General features: G+C 32.7%; 1 protein-coding gene across 1 annotated transcript in view; it reads right to left on the reverse strand.

Annotated features, from left to right (window-relative positions):
- The window catches only part of LOC145297759 (uncharacterized), a 125,098-nt gene that overhangs the window by 29,037 nt on the left and 77,601 nt on the right, over positions 1–18,460 (reverse strand). Inside the window, exons 6-8 of the mRNA XM_080144001.1 lie at positions 11,392–11,637; positions 6,717–7,325; positions 2,410–2,571 (exon numbers count right to left, since the gene is read on the reverse strand). Coding sequence (XP_080000127.1) covers positions 2,410–2,571; positions 6,717–7,325; positions 11,392–11,637 — 1,017 coding nt within the window. The remainder of the gene's footprint in view (positions 1–2,409; positions 2,572–6,716; positions 7,326–11,391; positions 11,638–18,460) is intronic.

An 18,460-nucleotide genomic window follows, 5' to 3' on the forward strand; every position in this document is an offset into this window, starting at 1 on the left:
TACATTTGCTCTGAGGCTTCACACAGCCATTCAATTTCCGCTCCATCATCTAGCATGCTTTGAATCGATCTGTCACGTCTACCATTTGAAAAGGAAATTTTTTCCGAAATTATTATGGATATTGTCGCAGACATAACAAGTAAGACATTTGTATCTAATACAGCTGAATAAATGTATGTATATATAGACATATATGTATGTAGTTATTGATTTGTAAATTGCCACTTGTTCTCGTCTTTTTCCAACAACACCGACTATATCTCATTCCTTGCATTGTTATAGCCTTCTAATTCTCTAATACATACATATACTACAATGCTTCAAGCAAACTATATATCAATCATACATATATATATACACATATATATACATATATATGTACATATATATGTGTGTACATATAGACATATATATGCATATATATATATATATATATATATATATATATATATATATATATATATATATAAAAATTTCAACAGTACATGAATTAAGTCTGTATTTTCTTACCCTAAGAGATCGGGAGGTAGTTTTCTCTTTTCAGATTGATTGCTCCATATTTTTATATGTAAACACACACACACACACACACACACACACACACACACACATATATATATATATATATATATATATATATATATATATATATATATATATATAAAACGTTGTTTTTTTTATTGATTTGTTTATTTTACTCATGAGACGGTTATCAATGGACACGCGTATCACCGTATCTACGGCCCATAAGCGGGGCTTACTATACCATAGCTCGAACCCCCCAATCTGTGTGCGTTTATTAGACAGAGATTCACTTGACTTTTAATTTACTTCTTTCTATGTTCGCTTTTTGCCGTCCCTGAGTTTTCTTTTCTTTAGTGATGTTGGTTTTCTCTTCTTTTTTTGTGGGGGGGGGAAGTTACCTGGTTTCAGTTTGTTTTTCGATTATAGCCTAATTTTGTAATAGTTTATTCATTTGGTAGTCATTTATTCATTAATTAGTATGATGCACTACGTTACAAACGTACAAACATTGGCTACGATAAATTGGTGTTTTAATAACAAAGAATCTGATTGGCTGACTAGCAAACCAAATATCATGCGAACATATTAAAACGCGAATTAAGATCGATTCCATGACGAATACTCACGAGTATTAAACGCATAAAATTCCGTGTAACAAAAGTGCCATATATATTTCTAAAATGTACAATATATAGAAATATATGTGTGTGTGTGTATACGTATGTGTGCACACCTACGTATGCATACATATATATATACATATATATATGCATATATATATGTATATATATTATGTATGTATATATATTATGTATGTATATATATATTATGTATATATACATATAGTATGTATATATACATATATTATGTGTGTATGTATGTATTGTGTATGCATGCATATATATATATATATATATATATATATATATATTATGTATGCATATATATTATCTCTCTCTCTCTCTCTCTCTCTATATATATATATATATATATATATATTATGTATATATATATATATAGAGAGAGAGAGAGATATTATGGATATATGTATATATTATATATATATATATATCTACATATATATTATGTATATATATATGTATATATATTATGTATATATATATATCTATATATATATTATGTATGTATATATATTTATATATATATATTATATATATTATGCATATATACATATGTATGTATATATATATGTATATTTATATTATGAATATATACATATATATACTTATGTGCGCCACACACAGACACACATGAATCAATATCTGCAACAGAGTGATGAATTGTTAATGAAAGAGATCTATAACCATATACTCTTATGAGAAAATAAAAGAACATGTTTTCAAAAGTAGTGAATTGAAGTTATATATATATATATATATATATATATATATATATATATATGTATATATATATATATATATATATATATATCCAGGTTATTTATGTATTCCCAGAATAAGGGTCCAGAGAATTCCAATAGTACGAGAGCTGTTCCAAAAGTAAAGCCTCCTATTTTGAGCTCAAAAAGTTAAAGTGAGTGCTCCTGAATTTATTTTCCACATAGTCATCACTATTCTCAATGACGCATCTTTGCGACAAGGGTTGCTTCCTTAGGGTCTCACACCGTCAATATCTGCAACATAGTGATGAAACATTCAGGTGATGACTGCTCAAGTTCTTTTATCATATCAATGCAATTTGCAATCCGCTCTCCCCTAATCGGACGGAATAAAAAAAATATGGGACATTACTTTTGGAATGCCCCTCGTATATTAATATTGGTATTTATACAGGCATGTGCAAATTACGATGTCTTAATCTGTTGTTGTATGTACATGTGTATGCGCATTTTTTATAACTTACCTACTATGAGGAACACTTGTTGAAGAGTGGGTGAATAAGCTGCTGCATCTACGGTTGTAACTCCTGGATATTCAGTGTTGATCTTCTTTGATGATATCTTATTACCATTACTATCTAACTCTTCAATTTCGTCGCCTTTGAAGCCATATACTGTGGGTCCAACTGCAAAAGTAACACAAACAATAAACAAAACGAATATACATTTATCTAAGGCGATGGCAAGAAGCTTAGCAAACGTGGTAGAGTAGAGTGGTTCCCCGGCGTTGCTTGGGGCGAGTAAAGAACCCCGAGATGGGTGGGGGAATAAAAAATAAAAAGGTAGTAGGGAGGGGGACAACAGTAGACAGTTTGGGTGGAGAGAGAAAAAAAAAGTGGTAGTAGGCAGGCAGTTCGACCGGAAGTTCGGAACGTTGAAATTAAGCGAGGTCAATTCAACCGAAAATGCCTAGTCCAAAAAACCGACTCCTCTTTGTAGAAAACTGCTTAATTTGGGGTGAAGGAATTAGTTTTTGTTCAATTTTTCGATATTTGTCGTCCGAAGGGTCGAGCATTAAAACGATACCGATCTTGTGAGGATCTGTCGCCTCTGTCTAAAGTTTTTGCGAGACATACAAACACACACACATTTGTCCCTTTATATATTAGACTAGCCTGGGTTCCCGGCGTTGCCCGACTGTTTGAAGGTGTATGTTCAGCAAAAAAAGAAAAAGTGATAGTAGGAAGGCAAGCTGGAACCCGTACCTCGAAGGGGGAAAAGAACGTGAAAAAGGTTACGTCTTTGCTCTTGCGTCCATCGCTAAACAGGAAGTGGCGCATGTTTAAATTAAGGCTAGTCAGTCGAAAAGTGGGGATGACTTTCGAAAATATCGGCGACCCCTCCTTGTAGAAAAGTGTCCAGTTGAGAGTGAAGGAATTAATGTTTTTATCCAATTTTTCGATAATTTTCGTCCGAAGGGCCAAGCTCCAAAACGATACCGATCTCGTAAAAATCCGTCGCTTCTGTCAAAAGTTTAGTAAGACATACAAAAATGCACACATACATACATTTAACCAGACAGGTGAGATTTATGTTATAGACTAGCGGGGGTACCAGGCGTTGCCCGGGTGTGGTGAGGTGGGGGAATAAATGAATACAAAATAGAAAATAAAGAATAAGCGAACGAAATAACCCTATTTAATTATTATAATATTTTTTAATCGGAAAAACAAAAACAAAAAAAACAGCGAACGTGATGCAAACTAAAGAATAAGCGAGCCCGAAAGAAATGGCGTAAATAACCTTGTTTAAATGTTAAAACTTCTTGAAAGAAATCGGAAAAACAAAAAAAAAACAGCGAACGTGATGGAAAAATAAAATAAAATAAATGAAAGCAAAAATGGCATAAATAACCGTTTCAATCTTAAAACTTTAAAAATCGAAAAAAAAATATCAATGCTGCCTTTATAATGGCTGGTTTATGATCGCGTGAGCGAAGGTAGGTCGTTTCTTTTTTATATTTTAACTAATTCAAGAAAAAACATTTTTTGCGCATGCGTGTTTGGCTAAATTTTCATGATGGAACGGTTTTTTGTTACCCCTCTCTGTAGAAAAGTGCCCAGGAAAGGGTGAAGGACAATGTTTTTAACCAATTTTTCGATATTTGTCGTCCAAAGGGTCGAGCTTCAAAACGATACCGATTTCGTGAAAATTGAAAATCAGTCGCTTCTGTGTAAAGTTTTAGGCAAACATACATACATTTTAACAGATTTTTGCCTTTTATATAATAGATTATAGACTAGTCTGGATGCCCGCCGTTGCCCGGGTGTTTGGAAGTGCGTGTTGAGCAAAAAAAAAAAAGTGATAGTAGGAAGGTAGGCTGGAACCCGTACCGCGAAGGACGAAAAGAACGTGAAAAAAAACGTGACGTCTTTACTGTTGCGTCCATCGCCAACCGGAAGTGGTGAATGTTTAAGTTAAGGCTAGTCAAGCAAAAAGAAGGGATTACTTTCGCAAATATCGGCAACAAAAGTTACCCCTCCTTGTAGAAAAGTGTCCAGCAGGGTGAAGGAATTAATGTTTTTATCCAATTTTTCGATAATTTTCGTCTGAAGGGCCAAGCTTCAAAACGATATCGATCTCGTGAAAATCCGTCGCTTCTGTCGAAAGTTAGGTAGACATACATACATACATACATACATACATACATACATACATGAGATTTATATTATAGATGAATTAAACGAATTTTATTCTCTGAATTTTAAATACGACCGGATATTGATTACAACGTCTCCAGCTGAGTTTCGTAAGTTGTAAATAACATTTACGAAAAGATGCGAATAATGGTTGGACGGAGAAAAAAAAATCACGCTATTGTCACAAAAGTCGGGGACAGAAGAAAATACGAAATACGTGAATTTAATTCTTAAAAAATAACAGAAGACATATCATTTAGTAACGCAAAAAGAAATTTTGTCAAAAATTTTTAATAAAAAAAAAGATAGACTGTTTCACATGCAATATAAATACTTAAATATCGTAAAACATGAGAATTATGATTTTGTCACGTATGCAGGTACGGCCAACACACAGTGTGAGGTATTTAATTTAACGGAATCATTGAGAGATGTGTTAAAAGATCTAATTTTAGTCCAAGGTCTAATGACACCGGAAGGACGAAGAAATTAGACCAGTTCGAAGGCATTTTCCGGACGTAATTGTTGTAACGTTTCCGGTGCAAACAAATGAAGGCAATAAATAAAAAAATAAAAATCTGGATCGACATTTTTTTTTTTTTTTGTCCAACAAAAGTTGTTGTTGTTTTTATTACCGTTATAATTGTTTCGACCGCACGTTGGTATTAGCCGGACACTCCTCGCCTTCGTATTTACACATCCATTTTATTCGACGTCGACTTTCTTTTTCTCCGAACACGTGTTGCATTTGTTTCTCCTTTTTTTCTTCCTCTTCTCGCGCACACTTCCTAATTTGCATACGCGCGTTTTTCTGTTACTGCTGCTGCTAATCTCTTTGCATGCCGACCATCCTTCGCTGCTGCTGCTATTTTCCACGCGCTCATGCGCAGTGTTACGCTATGCAGATATATAAGTTGGTCGTGCTTTTTGACTTTCACGCCTTCCATATCCTTGAAGATTATTTTGAGCCCAATAAAAACGAAACGTTGCGCACATTGCTTACATATCTATTTCCCTTCTTGGTAGAGGACTTGAATTCCTACTAGATACCAACCTCGGGTATCTTCGTTCTCTCTGTACAGGGGTTTGTCGGAAAATTTTACAGGAAGATGCTTCAAGTTTGGAGTAAACCCTGACCAAACATTAAAACAAAAATGAAAAGTTCACAATCTACAAACTGGCAGGATGTCGCCCAGAATAAAAAGATCCCCTCGGCATGGCTCAGCACTGGGTCATATGAGGAAAGCAACGGTGCGAATTCTCCTAGTGATGTTGCCACAAGTAACAACACTATGCTGGATACTCCACCAGACCAGACCAACTCTAGTCCTGGAGTTCGGCAAACCCAAACAAAGACCAGCAAAAAAAAAAAAGAACAGTAATCTTGTAAAGTGGTCTGTTGAGGAGAAGAAAATTATTTTTCACTGTTTCGCTTACGCAAGGTATTGTTATATTATAAACCCTCTTTAAGAATTCAAAACACAACAATCATTGGTGTAATCAACAGTCCGTTTTTTATTTCTCCTGTTGTTCTTGCTTGTGGTAGATAGAGAGAGTGGAGAAGTGACAGAGAGAATTATCGTGGCGTCCACTCAGTTGACAATCAAATCTCCAACTCAATCTTTTTCCTTCTGTCACTTTTTCCTGTCAATCTTTTCAAAACATGCCTCATTTTAATTCATGAACATACATATATGTATACACACCTATACACATATATATACTAGCATGTCAACCCGGATTAGACCGGGTCATTCATGTAACAGTATGAGAAATGGTGAAGAAAGAAAAATAATATATTTGAGGTACAGATAAGATCTTCTCTCTTACCAAAGGAAAAGCTATTAGGGACAACAACCAAAACTTACTTTCGATCGTGTCACACATAGAAGCAATCCCAAGCTGTAACGAAATACAAATAGCAGCCATAAAGGGAACAGCGTCTATTCTTAAAAGAGCTCTCGGATATAAATTTAAATCAAGTGTTAGCTCCAGGAGGGATTAGCCCCTTGATCTCTTAAAACTAACTGAAGTAAAATACGACAAAAAAGTAAATACAAAATCGATTTCGAAATCTAGGGTTAAAAAATACACACGCAGATAAATTATTTTAATAACTTAATTGGACTTACTTTGCATCAGGGCTGTATACTGTATAGGACATTGCAGTGCAGGTGGTGGAAATGTCCCCGTAGTGGTAGGAGTAGTCGTAGTCGTAGGAGTGGTTGTAGTGGTAGGAGTAGTCGTAGTGGTAGGAGTGGTGGTAGTGGTAGGAGTGGTCGTAGTTGTTGGAGTAGTTGTAGTGGTAGGAGTGGTCGTAGTGGTAGGAGTAGTCGTAGTGGTAGGAGTAGTCGTAGTGGTAGGAGTAGTCGTAGTGGTAGGAGTGGTGGTAGTGGTAGGAGTGGTCGTAGTTGTTGGAGTAGTCGTAGTGGTAGGAGTGGTCGTAGTGGTAGGAGTGGTCGTAGTGGTAGGAGTAGTCGTAGTAGTAGGAGTGGTCGTAGTGGTAGGAGTGGTTGTAGTGGTAGGAGTAGTCGTAGTGGTAGGAGTAGTTGTAGTGGTAGGAGTGGTGGTAGTGGTAGGAGTGGTCGTAGTGGTAGGAGTGGTCGTAGTGGTAGGAGTAGTCGTAGTGGTAGGAGTAGTTGTAGTGGTAGGAGTGGTGGTAGTGGTAGGAGTAGTCGTAGTGGTAGGAGTGGTGGTAGTGGTAGGAGTGGTCGTGGTAGTAGGAATAGGAGGAGTGGTTGCTGTAAAGAGAATAAGAGAAACGAGAGTTATAAACAATTCGAAAACTAATTGGCTGTTTTTTTGGTAAATATAATTTACCAAAAACGATGTTTTATATTTAAAATAAAATAGTACATTTCAAAGCAGGTACATACAGTTATATACAGGGAAGCATAACGGTCGTAAGTTTCAACTTTGATTATTCATATCCAAGCAACAAACTGGAACGCAAGTCTTTCCGGCTCACGTCAGTAACCACGACTGTAAATTTAATTTTATGCACAAATAAGGGGGCTCAACCTTTAAAACCTAATATATAAAAGGCTATATGTCTGTCTGTCTGTCTTTCTGTCTTAATATTTTCAAACTCTATCTCCACCGAAACTAAAAGTTGCAGAGCGGCGCTAGGGTCCTCAAATGATTGGATTTTTTACGGTCCGTTCTTTTATGAGTCTTTAGCCGGTTAAAATAGTTTTTAAGGGGTCAAAAATCGAGAAAATTGAAAAAAAAATCGTTACACATTTTGTACATTATTTAATTGGAATTCATTATTGAGATGAGTATTATTTATTAATTTATTGCAGACTATTATTTTCATCTTCACGAAGCAACTAAGAAAAGATAAGGATAGTGGTCCACAATGAATAAAATTAAAATTTTGTACGTTCATCTTAGTTTATTCTTTTAATTAGTTTATATGCGTGTCACGTTAGTACAGTGGTAACGTCGCCAGCTTTTAATGCTACAGTTTTGGTTTCGATTCTAGCTCATGGCACCCAAATTCTTTTGTTTTTAATTTGGAAATCACGAATCTATAATAATATATACGAAATCTGGACAAATAACCTATCATATTAAAGCGTACTTTACGCCAGGGGAAAGAATTGGAATCAGTAATAGTATCGGAATTGGGAATTTAATACAAAATCAGTAATTGTATCGGAATCGGGAAAGATATCACTGGACCAAATACGTTGAGGGCATTGCCAAGCCTGCTGCAAAGAATATGGGTGACCTTTGTCACACGTCACCACTAGTTTTTCTTCTCCTTAGACAGGATAAAAAAAAAGCAGTCGCCAACCTAATACTCTGCACTATAAACCAAACTCCAGCCTCCGCCCTATTCCCGAAATCTTGCATTCCTATGCTTGTTATATAAGTCTCTTAAAGAGATGGGCTCTGACAAACTCGTAGCACTTGTGCCATCTCGATGTAAATATCCCTTGACAAGCAGCAAAATTCCACCCCTTCACTGTAGAGATCCCCGGAGACCGGAAAGTCTCCTACTCTAATCATTTCTCCCTTCGAATTGTAACACTTTGGAATTTCCTCTCGGTTCCCTGTTGCCCTGGTTTTACTAAAATGCAGAAGTTTAACTGTAATGTGAGCATACATGTTGCTGCCCAACTCCCTACATATTGTCCGTGTGTATATGGTCCCAAATAGTAGATCCATATGTCCAAGTGGCACTATGCCTTCTTTAATGTGAATGAGAGTTTAAAAAATATATAAATGCATCCATTAAATTGTGGATGACCTATACCCCTGGAGGGGCATAGGCCATCCACAATTTTGTAGATGTTTTTGTAGCGAGGAGTTCCTTTTGCCAGGATGAGGGTTCTCAAGAATTACTCAAAACTCGGTTATGGAGAATGAGAATAATCTATCGCGGGGATAAAATAATCGATTTGGTTCGGAAATCTATACAGATTCCCGAATTAAACAAAATGCCTATGAAGAAGCTCAAGTGTTTAATGTAAGTCGCTTCAGACAAAGCATAAAACCACTTGATCTAAGGAGATAAAAAAATACTTTGCAGTCAAAAACCAGTTATAGATAAGAACTAGATAAATAGATTCGAGCCTAGAAAACAGCACTTCTTCCCACTTTGTCAGAAACATCGCTCATGCAATAAGAGGAAATGAAACAATAATAAAAGTGCCAGTGCAGGGTTGGAGAAAGTAACCCTAACCCAAGATCAACTTTCCGCTCTCCTATATCGTTATATTGTTCGAATTATTGTAACTTTAGGAGCCATGCTGAGAACAATCTATTCCAATTGCACCTGAAGAAGGCTGGCGGCTACATCAGCCTAAACATTGTGAGGATAAGCTCAGTTGTCTGAATAATCTACGTAATACACGTTATAAAATCTCATCTCAACGTTTTTAAAACATACATCCATAATGTTCCTCATCTTTCGACTAATAAGCAATCAGTCGATTAACTGTTATCGAAGGCTTGCATAGTGACCGGTAGTATCAGGCACACGGGTGGGTTCGTGAACAACTTGAGTGAGGTCATAGGTAATGGCAAAATCATGACAGAACCTCCCCTCATCATCTGTCTTATTTGAGTGGGTCAGTCATTCCACATTATGGACATTGAAGTCACTGCAAATGTGAATGTTAGCCGAAGGATGAGCAGATAGGGTGTGGTCAATTTTCTCAGATACTCTTAAAGATAGTAACTCCACTGTTGTGGGGGCGATAGAGGGCAAATATAAATGCGGTGGTGTAAACAAGTGCAACCCTGAAGCACATAGGCACATATTCCATGCCCATAGCGATCTTGGGGTCAGATTTAGATGTTAAGTAAGAGTATCCTTTAATTATGAACTCATCTAGAGAAGTGGTCGGTTCTATACAAGTTTCGCTTAGAAAGAATTTTTTTGTTTAAACTCTGAACTCCACACTCTGTTGTTAAAACTCAACTCAACACTTTGTTGTCAAAACTTCCAATTCCACCCTCTTTGTCAAAACTCCCAACTTACCACTCTGTTTTACCAACTCCAAACTCAACAGTCTGTTGCCAAAACTTCCAATGCAGCACTCTGTTTTCAAAACTTCAGAAACCACACTCTGTTTTCAAAAATTTCAACATAACACTCTGTTGTCAAAACTTCCAACACCACAATCTGTTGTCAAAACTTCCAACACCACACTCTGTTGTAAAAACTTCCGACACCATACTCTGTATTCAACTTACGCTCTTTTGTTAAATCTCCGAACTCAACGCTCTGTTGTAAAAGTTTCCTACTTCACACTCTTCTGTTAAAATTTTTAACCCCACATTCTTTTTTTTTTAATTTCGATACTCTGTTGTCAAAACTTCCAATATCACACCTTTTATACAAAACTTTCAACTCCACACTCGATTGTCAAAACGTCCAACTCGACAATCTGTTGTCAAAAATTCCAACTAGAAACTCTGAGGTCAAAACTTTAAACTGTACACTCTGCTGTCAAAACTCCCAACTCGACACTTTGTTGTACAAAGCTTCCAACTAAACATTCCCTTCTCAAAATTTGTACACTCGACACTTTGTTGTCAAAACTCCCAACTTGAAACTCTATTGTTAAAACTTCCAAATCTACGATCTGTTGTCAAAACTCCAAACTCCACAATCTGTTGTCAAAACTTCCAACTCTACAGTATGTTGTCAAAACTTCCAACTCGACGCTCTTTAGTCAAAACTTCGACGTGCACATTCTGTTGTCCAAACTTCCAACTTCATACTCTGTTGTCAAAACTTTCAATTCTATACTCTGTTGTCAAAACTTCCAACTCAGTACTCTGTTGTTAAAACTCCGAACTCCACACTCTGTTGTCAAAACTTCCAACTCCACACTCTGTTGTCAAAACTCCCAATTCGACACTCTGTTGTCAAAACACCTAATTGTCTTCCAATTTCACACTCTATTATAAAAACTCCTAACTGGACACTCTGTTGTCAAAACTGCTAATGTACGTAGCACACGCCTTCGTCTAACTCGTTCCCCTTGTTCGTTTCATGTCCATTTTTATTCACCTGTCAACCACAAAGCCGACTGGATGTTGCCATTTTAGCCTTTCTTCCTTTTTTTTTTACGCTACCGAACCTTTGAAGCATGCACACATTCTATCCAATTAAGTTACGATTTTCTCGACAAAACCGTGGAACGCAATAGGACGGAATCGCCACATTTACTATTTGAAGTGTTATGGAGTAGACAAGAAATATTCTAGTGAGTTCATATGTACAATCACCCCTTTTAAACGCAACACAAATCATCCACCCATTCATCGCAATCGTCCATTACTTACGGTATTTCGCCTGTATTTTGGTGATGTCGTCATTTGACAGCACAAGATGTGGATCGTATCCTCTGTAATAAGGTCCCATCACGGAATTCTTGTCACTTGAATGGAGCAGGCCCAGGGAGTGACCAATCTCGTGCAGGGCAACACTGTATAAATTTGTTCCATACGCAGTACCGTCTGACCAATTTTCAGCGTCATCAAAATGTATATCTCCATCATTGGGAAGAAAGGCATGAGCCAGAACACCCCCTGTAAAACCAGAAAAGTACATTTGTATTATTATTATTATTATTATTATTATTATTATTATTATTATTATTATTACTATTACTATTACTATTACTATTATAATAATAACAATAACAATAACAATAATAATAATAATAATAATAATAATAATAATAATAACTAGCAGGATCTGTGGAATTTTTACGGGGGACTCCTTCATATGTAATATATTGATGTTGGTATTCTGTAGATGTTCAGCATAAATGGAGACGCTCTGATATTGTTGTAGCTCTTTTGTTCTTTATGAAGAATTCTTGATAAAATTATTTATATAAAAAAAATAGATGACTTGAGTGGCATCAGCTATAATCGAAACCGAAACCAAAACTTATGAAGAATTCTTGGTAAAATTATTTATTACAAGAAATGGAGGTTCATAAGAATTAAACAACAGTCACTCGGATGTAAGCGTGACACAAAAAATAACACACACACACACTATCCTATTAATATATTTACTAGCGGGACCTGTGGAAATTCCACAGGGGTCTCATTCGTATGCAATATATTGATGTTGGCATTCTCTAGATATTCAGCCTAAGTGGAGACGTTCTGATATTATTGTAGTCTTTTTGTTAAAACTGCAAACGTATTTATCCAAGCTAGCAGGGATACTTTGCGTAGCCAGGTCATAAAATATGATATTTTCATTCTTGCAGATTTTGTATTTATTATTATAATGTTAATGTTCCATCGATTTTTATATGTTATTAAATTGCGATTTCAAAAATATATATATATATATATCTATATGACATGGGTTCATCAGATTGAATCGAAACCGAATCCCAAACACACACACACACACACACACACACACACACACACACAAATATATATATATATATATATATATACATATATATATATATATATATATAGATAGATAGATAGATAAAACTTGAGTTCCTTCAGCTATAATCGAAACCGAAACCAAAACTTATTAAGAATTCTTGATAAAATTATTTATAAAAATATTGAAAATATTGATGAAGACTTTTGAAGAATTCTTGATAAAAATTCTTTTTTTAAATAGATTATTGGAGTGTCATTAGCTATAATCGAAACCGAAACCAAAGCTTATGAGAAATTCTTGGTAAAATTAGTTATGAAAAAAAAAATAGATGAAGTAAGTAACATCAGCTATGATAGAAACCGAAATTTATGAAGAATTCTTGGTAAAATTATTTATAAAAAAAATTAAATGACTTCAGTGTAATCAGTTTTAATCGAGACCGAAACTAAAACTTATGAGGAATTCTTGGTAAAATTGTTTATTACAAGAAATGGAAGTACATAACAATTAAATGACCCGGATGTAAGTGTGACACACAAAATAAATAATACACACGCTATCCTGCTCATATGCACTACAGCCAAAGGATGATACTCACCGACTCTATGTGAAAAGGAAAGACAGAGGAAGAGGGCTGGTTTGTATATAGAAGACCGTGTAAATAACGAAAAATATAGAAAAATACAGGCAGAACACTGAAAGAATAATCATCGCAGCAAGAGACACTGAAAACCAAAGTATAAAAGAGACGAGGAATAAAAAAAAATGACGAGGAAAGAAAAAAATGGTAAGAAGAAGAAGAAGAAGAAGAAGAAGAAGAAGAAGAAGAAGAAGAAGAAGAAGAAGAAAGAGAGAAAGAAGAAGAACGGCAGAGAAAAGAAAGAAAATAAAAAGAGAGAGAGAGAGAGAAACAAAACGAGGAAAGAAAATCGTAATAATAATAATAATAATAATAATAATAATAATAATAATAATAATAATAATAATACAAAAAAAAACCTGAAATATTAAGGAAACCCCTTGAATACGGGGACCAAAACACATGAGCCACAGGAACTGCTGTAGAGATAAAACATGAACAAGCGTTACATGAAACCGAGAACATAAAAGACACATGTATATAATTATTATGGGCTCACAAGGACCTTTCACACAGGTTATCAAAGATCTCATTAAATACAGCCTGTGGTGTTCCCTGGAAGCTGAGTGACAACAAGTCTCCCCAGACGTCCAGCTCTCTCTTTCTCCTTCGATAGCATTTGCAAATAAATTTGCATCATCGCCACAGCCTCTTACCATTGATTTCTCGCTGGCAGTGGCCATTGGTTTATACTGGATTATTATTATTATCATTATCATTATTATTATTATTATTATTATTATTATTATTATTATTATTATTATTATTATTATTATTATTGGCGGCTCATAAGCAGCTTTCACACAGGTCGTAAAATGTATCAGTTTACGATCTGAAAATTCCTTTATATAACACATATATTTTTATGACTTAAAAAAAAATTCTCTTCGTATTATTTGTGAACGCGGGTGGGGGAAACGGGATTCTATTTATTCAAGAACGTCATTTTTTTGGTTCTCGTTGCTATATTTCGGAAGCGATAAATATGAGAATTCAGTGTTATTTTTTGAAAAAATATTTCGGGAGCAATAAATATGAGAATGCAGTGTTATTTTTTAAAAAATATTTCGGAAGCAATAAATATGAGAATGCAGTGTTATTTTTGAAAAAAATATTTCGGAAGCAATAAATATGAGAATGCAGTGTTATTTTTGAAAAAAATATTTCGGAAGCAATAAATATGAGAATGCAGTGTTATTTTTTGAAAAAATATTTCGGAAGCAATAAATATGAGAATGCAGTGTTATTTTTGAAAAAATATTTCGGAAGCGATAAATATGAGAATGCAGTGTTATTTTTGAAAAAATATTTCGGAAGCAATAAATATGAGAATGCAGTGTTATTTTTGAAAAAAATATTTCGGAAGCAATAAATATGAGAATGCAGTGTTATTTTTGAAAAAAATATTTCGGAAGCAATAAATATGAGAATGCAGTGTTATTTTTGAAAAAAATATTTCGGAAGCAATAAATATGAGAATGCAGTGTTATTTTTTGAAAAAATATTTCGGAAGCAATAAATATGAGAATGCAGTGTTATTTTTGAAAAAATATTTCGGAAGCGATAAATATGAGAATGCAGTGTTATTTTTGAAAAAATATTTCGGAAGCAATAAATATGAGAATGCAGTGTTATTTTTGAAAAAAATATTTCGGAAGCAATAAATATGAGAATGCAGTGTTATTTTTGAAAAAATATTTCGGAAGCAATAAATATGAGAATGCAGTGTTATTTTTGAAAAAAATATTTCGGAAGCAATAAATATGAGAATGCAGTGTTATTTTTGAAAAAATATTTCGGAAGCAATAAATATGAGAATGCAGTGTTATTTTTGAAAAAAATATTTCGGAAGCAATAAATATGAGAATGCAGTGTTATTTTTGAAAAAATATTTCGGAAGCAATAAATATGAGAATGCAGTGTTATTTTTGAAAAAAATATTTCGGAAGCAATAAATATGAGAATGCAGTGTTAATTTTGAAAAAATATTTCGGAAGCAATAAATATGAGAATGCAGTGTTATTTTTGAAAAAAATATTTCGGAAGCAATAAATATGAGAATGCAGTGTTATTTTTTGAAAAAATATTTCGGAAGCAATAAATATGAGAATGCAGTGTTATTTTTGAAAAAATATTTCGGAAGCGATAAATATGAGAATGCAGTGTTATTTTTGAAAAAATATTTCGGAAGCAATAAATATGAGAATGCAGTGTTATTTTTTAAAAAATATTTCGGAAGCAATAAATATGAGAATGCAGTGTTATTTTTTAAAAAATATTTCGGAAGCGATAAATATGAGAATGCAGTGTTATTTTTGAAAAAATATTTCGGAAGCGATAAATATGAGAATGCAGTGTTATTTTTGAAAAAATATTTCGGAAGCGATAAATATGAGAATGCAGTGTTATTTTTGAAAAAATATTTCGGAAGCGATAAATATGAGAATGCAGTGTTATTTTTGAAAAAATATTTCGGAAGCAATAAATATGAGAATGCAGTGTTATTTTTGAAAAAATATTTCGGAAGCAATAAATATGAGAATGCAGTGTTATTTTTTTTTTAAATATTTCGGAAGCGATAAATATGAGAATGCAGTGTTATTTTTGAAAATATATTTCGGAAGCAATAAATATGAGAATGCAGTGTTATTTTTTAAAAAATATTTCGGAAGCGATAAATATGAGAATGCAGTGTTTTTTTTGAAAAAATATTTCGGAAGCGATAAATATGAGAATGCAGTGTTATTTTTGAAAAAAATATTTCGGAAGCAATAAATATGAGAATGCAGTGTTATTTTTGAAAAAATATTTCGGAAGCAATAAATATGAGAATGCAGTGTTATTTTTTAAAAAATATTTCGGAAGCGATAAATATGAGAATGCAGTGTTATTTTTGAAAAAAATATTTCGGAAGCAATAAATATGAGAATGCAGTGTTATTTTTTAAAAAATATTTCGGAAGCGATAAATATGAGAATGCAGTGTTATTTTTGAAAAAAATATTTCGGAAGCAATAAATATGAGAATGCAGTGTTATTTTTTAAAAAATATTTCGGAAGCAATAAATATGAGAATGCAGTGTTATTTTTTAAAAAATATTTCGGAAGCAATAAATATGAGAATGCAGTGTTATTTTTTAAAAAATATTTCGGAAGCGATAAATATGAGAATGCAGTGTTATTTTTGAAAAAAATATTTCGGAAGCAATAAATATGAGAATGCAGTGTTATTTTTTAAAAAATATTTCGGAAGCAATAAATATGAGAATGCAGTGTTATTTTTTAAAAAATATTTCGGAAGCAATAAATATGAGAATGCAGTGTTATTTTTTAAAAAATATTTCGGAAGCAATAAATATGAGAATGCAGTGTTATTTTTGAAAAAATATTTCGGAAGCAATAAATATGAGAATGCAGTGTTATTTTTGAAAAAATATTTCGGAAGCAATAAATATGAGAATGCAGTGTTATTTTTTGAAAAAATATTTCGGAAGCAATAAATATGAGAATGCAGTGTTATTTTTTAAAAAATATTTCGGAAGCAATAAATATGAGAATTCAGTGTTATTTTTGAAAAAATATTTCGGAAGCAATAAATATGAGAATGCGGTGTTATTTTTGAAAAAAATTTACGGAAGCAATAAATATGAGAATGCAGTGTTATTTTTTAAAAAATATTTCGGAAGCAATAAATATGAGAATGCAGTGTTATTTTTTAAAAAATATTTCGGAAGCAATAAATATGAGAATGCAGTGTTATTTTTGAAAAAATATTTCGGAAGCAATAAATATGAGAATGCAGTGTTATTTTTTTAAAAAATATTTCGGAAGCAATAAATATGAGAATGCAGTGTTATTTTTTAAAAAATATTTCGGAAGCAATAAATATGAGAATTCAGTGTTATTTTTGAAAAAATATTTCGGAAGCAATAAATATGAGAATGCGGTGTTATTTTTGAAAAAAATTTACGGAAGCAATAAATATGAGAATGCAGTGTTATTTTTTAAAAAATATTTCGGAAGCAATAAATATGAGAATGCAGTGTTATTTTTGAAAAAATATTTCGGAAGCAATAAATATGAGAATGCAGTGTTATTTTTGAAAAAATATTTCGGAAGCAATAAATATGAGAATGCAGTGTTATTTTTTGAAAAAATATTTCGGAAGCAATAAATATGAGAATGCAGTGTTATTTTTGAAAAAATATTTCGGAAGCAATAAATATGAGAATTCAGTGTTATTTTTGAAAAAATATTTCGGAAGCAATAAATATGAGAATGCGGTGTTATTTTTGAAAAAAATTTACGGAAGCAATAAATATGAGAATGCAGTGTTATTTTTTAAAAAATATTTCGGAAGCAATAAATATGAGAATGCAGTGTTATTTTTGAAAAAATATTTCGGAAGCAATAAATATGAGAATGCAGTGTTATTTTTGAAAAAATATTTCGGAAGCAATAAATATGAGAATGCAGTGTTATTTTTTTAAAAAATATTTCGGAAGCAATAAATATGAGAATGCAGTGTTATTTTTTAAAAAATATTTCGGAAGCAATAAATATGAGAATTCAGTGTTATTTTTGAAAAAATATTTCGGAAGCAATAAATATGAGAATGCGGTGTTATTTTTGAAAAAAATTTACGGAAGCAATAAATATGAGAATGCAGTGTTATTTTTTAAAAAATATTTCGGAAGCAATAAATATGAGAATGCAGTGTTATTTTTTAAAAAATATTTCGGAAGCAATAAATATGAGAATGCAGTGTTATTTTTGAAAAAATATTTCGGAAGCAATAAATATGAGAATGCAGTGTTATTTTTGAAAAAATATTTCGGAAGCAATAAATATGAGAATGCAGTGTTATTTTTTGAAAAAATATTTCGGAAGCAATAAATATGAGAATTCAGTGTTATTTTTGAACAAAATATTTCGGAAGCAATAAATATGAGAATGCAGTGTTATTTTTTAAAAAATATTTCGGAAGCAATAAATATGAGAATGCAGTGTTATTTTTTGAAAAAATATTTCGGAAGCAATAAATATGAGAATGCAGTGTTATTTTTGAAAAAATATTTCGGAAGCAATAAATATGAGAATGCAGTGTTATTTTTTAAAAAATATTTCGGAAGCAATAAATATGAGAATGCAGTGTTATTTTTGAAAAAATATTTCGGAAGCAATAAATATGAGAATGCAGTGTTATTTTTTAAAAAATATTTCGGAAGCAATAAATATGAGAATGCAGTGTTATTTTTTAAAAAATATTTCGGAAGCAATAAATATGAGAATTCAGTGTTATTTTTGAAAAAATATTTCGGAAGCAATAAATATGAGAATGCGGTGTTA

The sequence above is a fragment of the Euprymna scolopes genome, chromosome 18 (assembly GCF_053919585.1).
Source record: "Euprymna scolopes isolate OS-2025 chromosome 18, ASM5391958v1, whole genome shotgun sequence".
NCBI classification, from domain to species: domain Eukaryota; kingdom Metazoa; phylum Mollusca; class Cephalopoda; order Sepiida; family Sepiolidae; genus Euprymna; species Euprymna scolopes.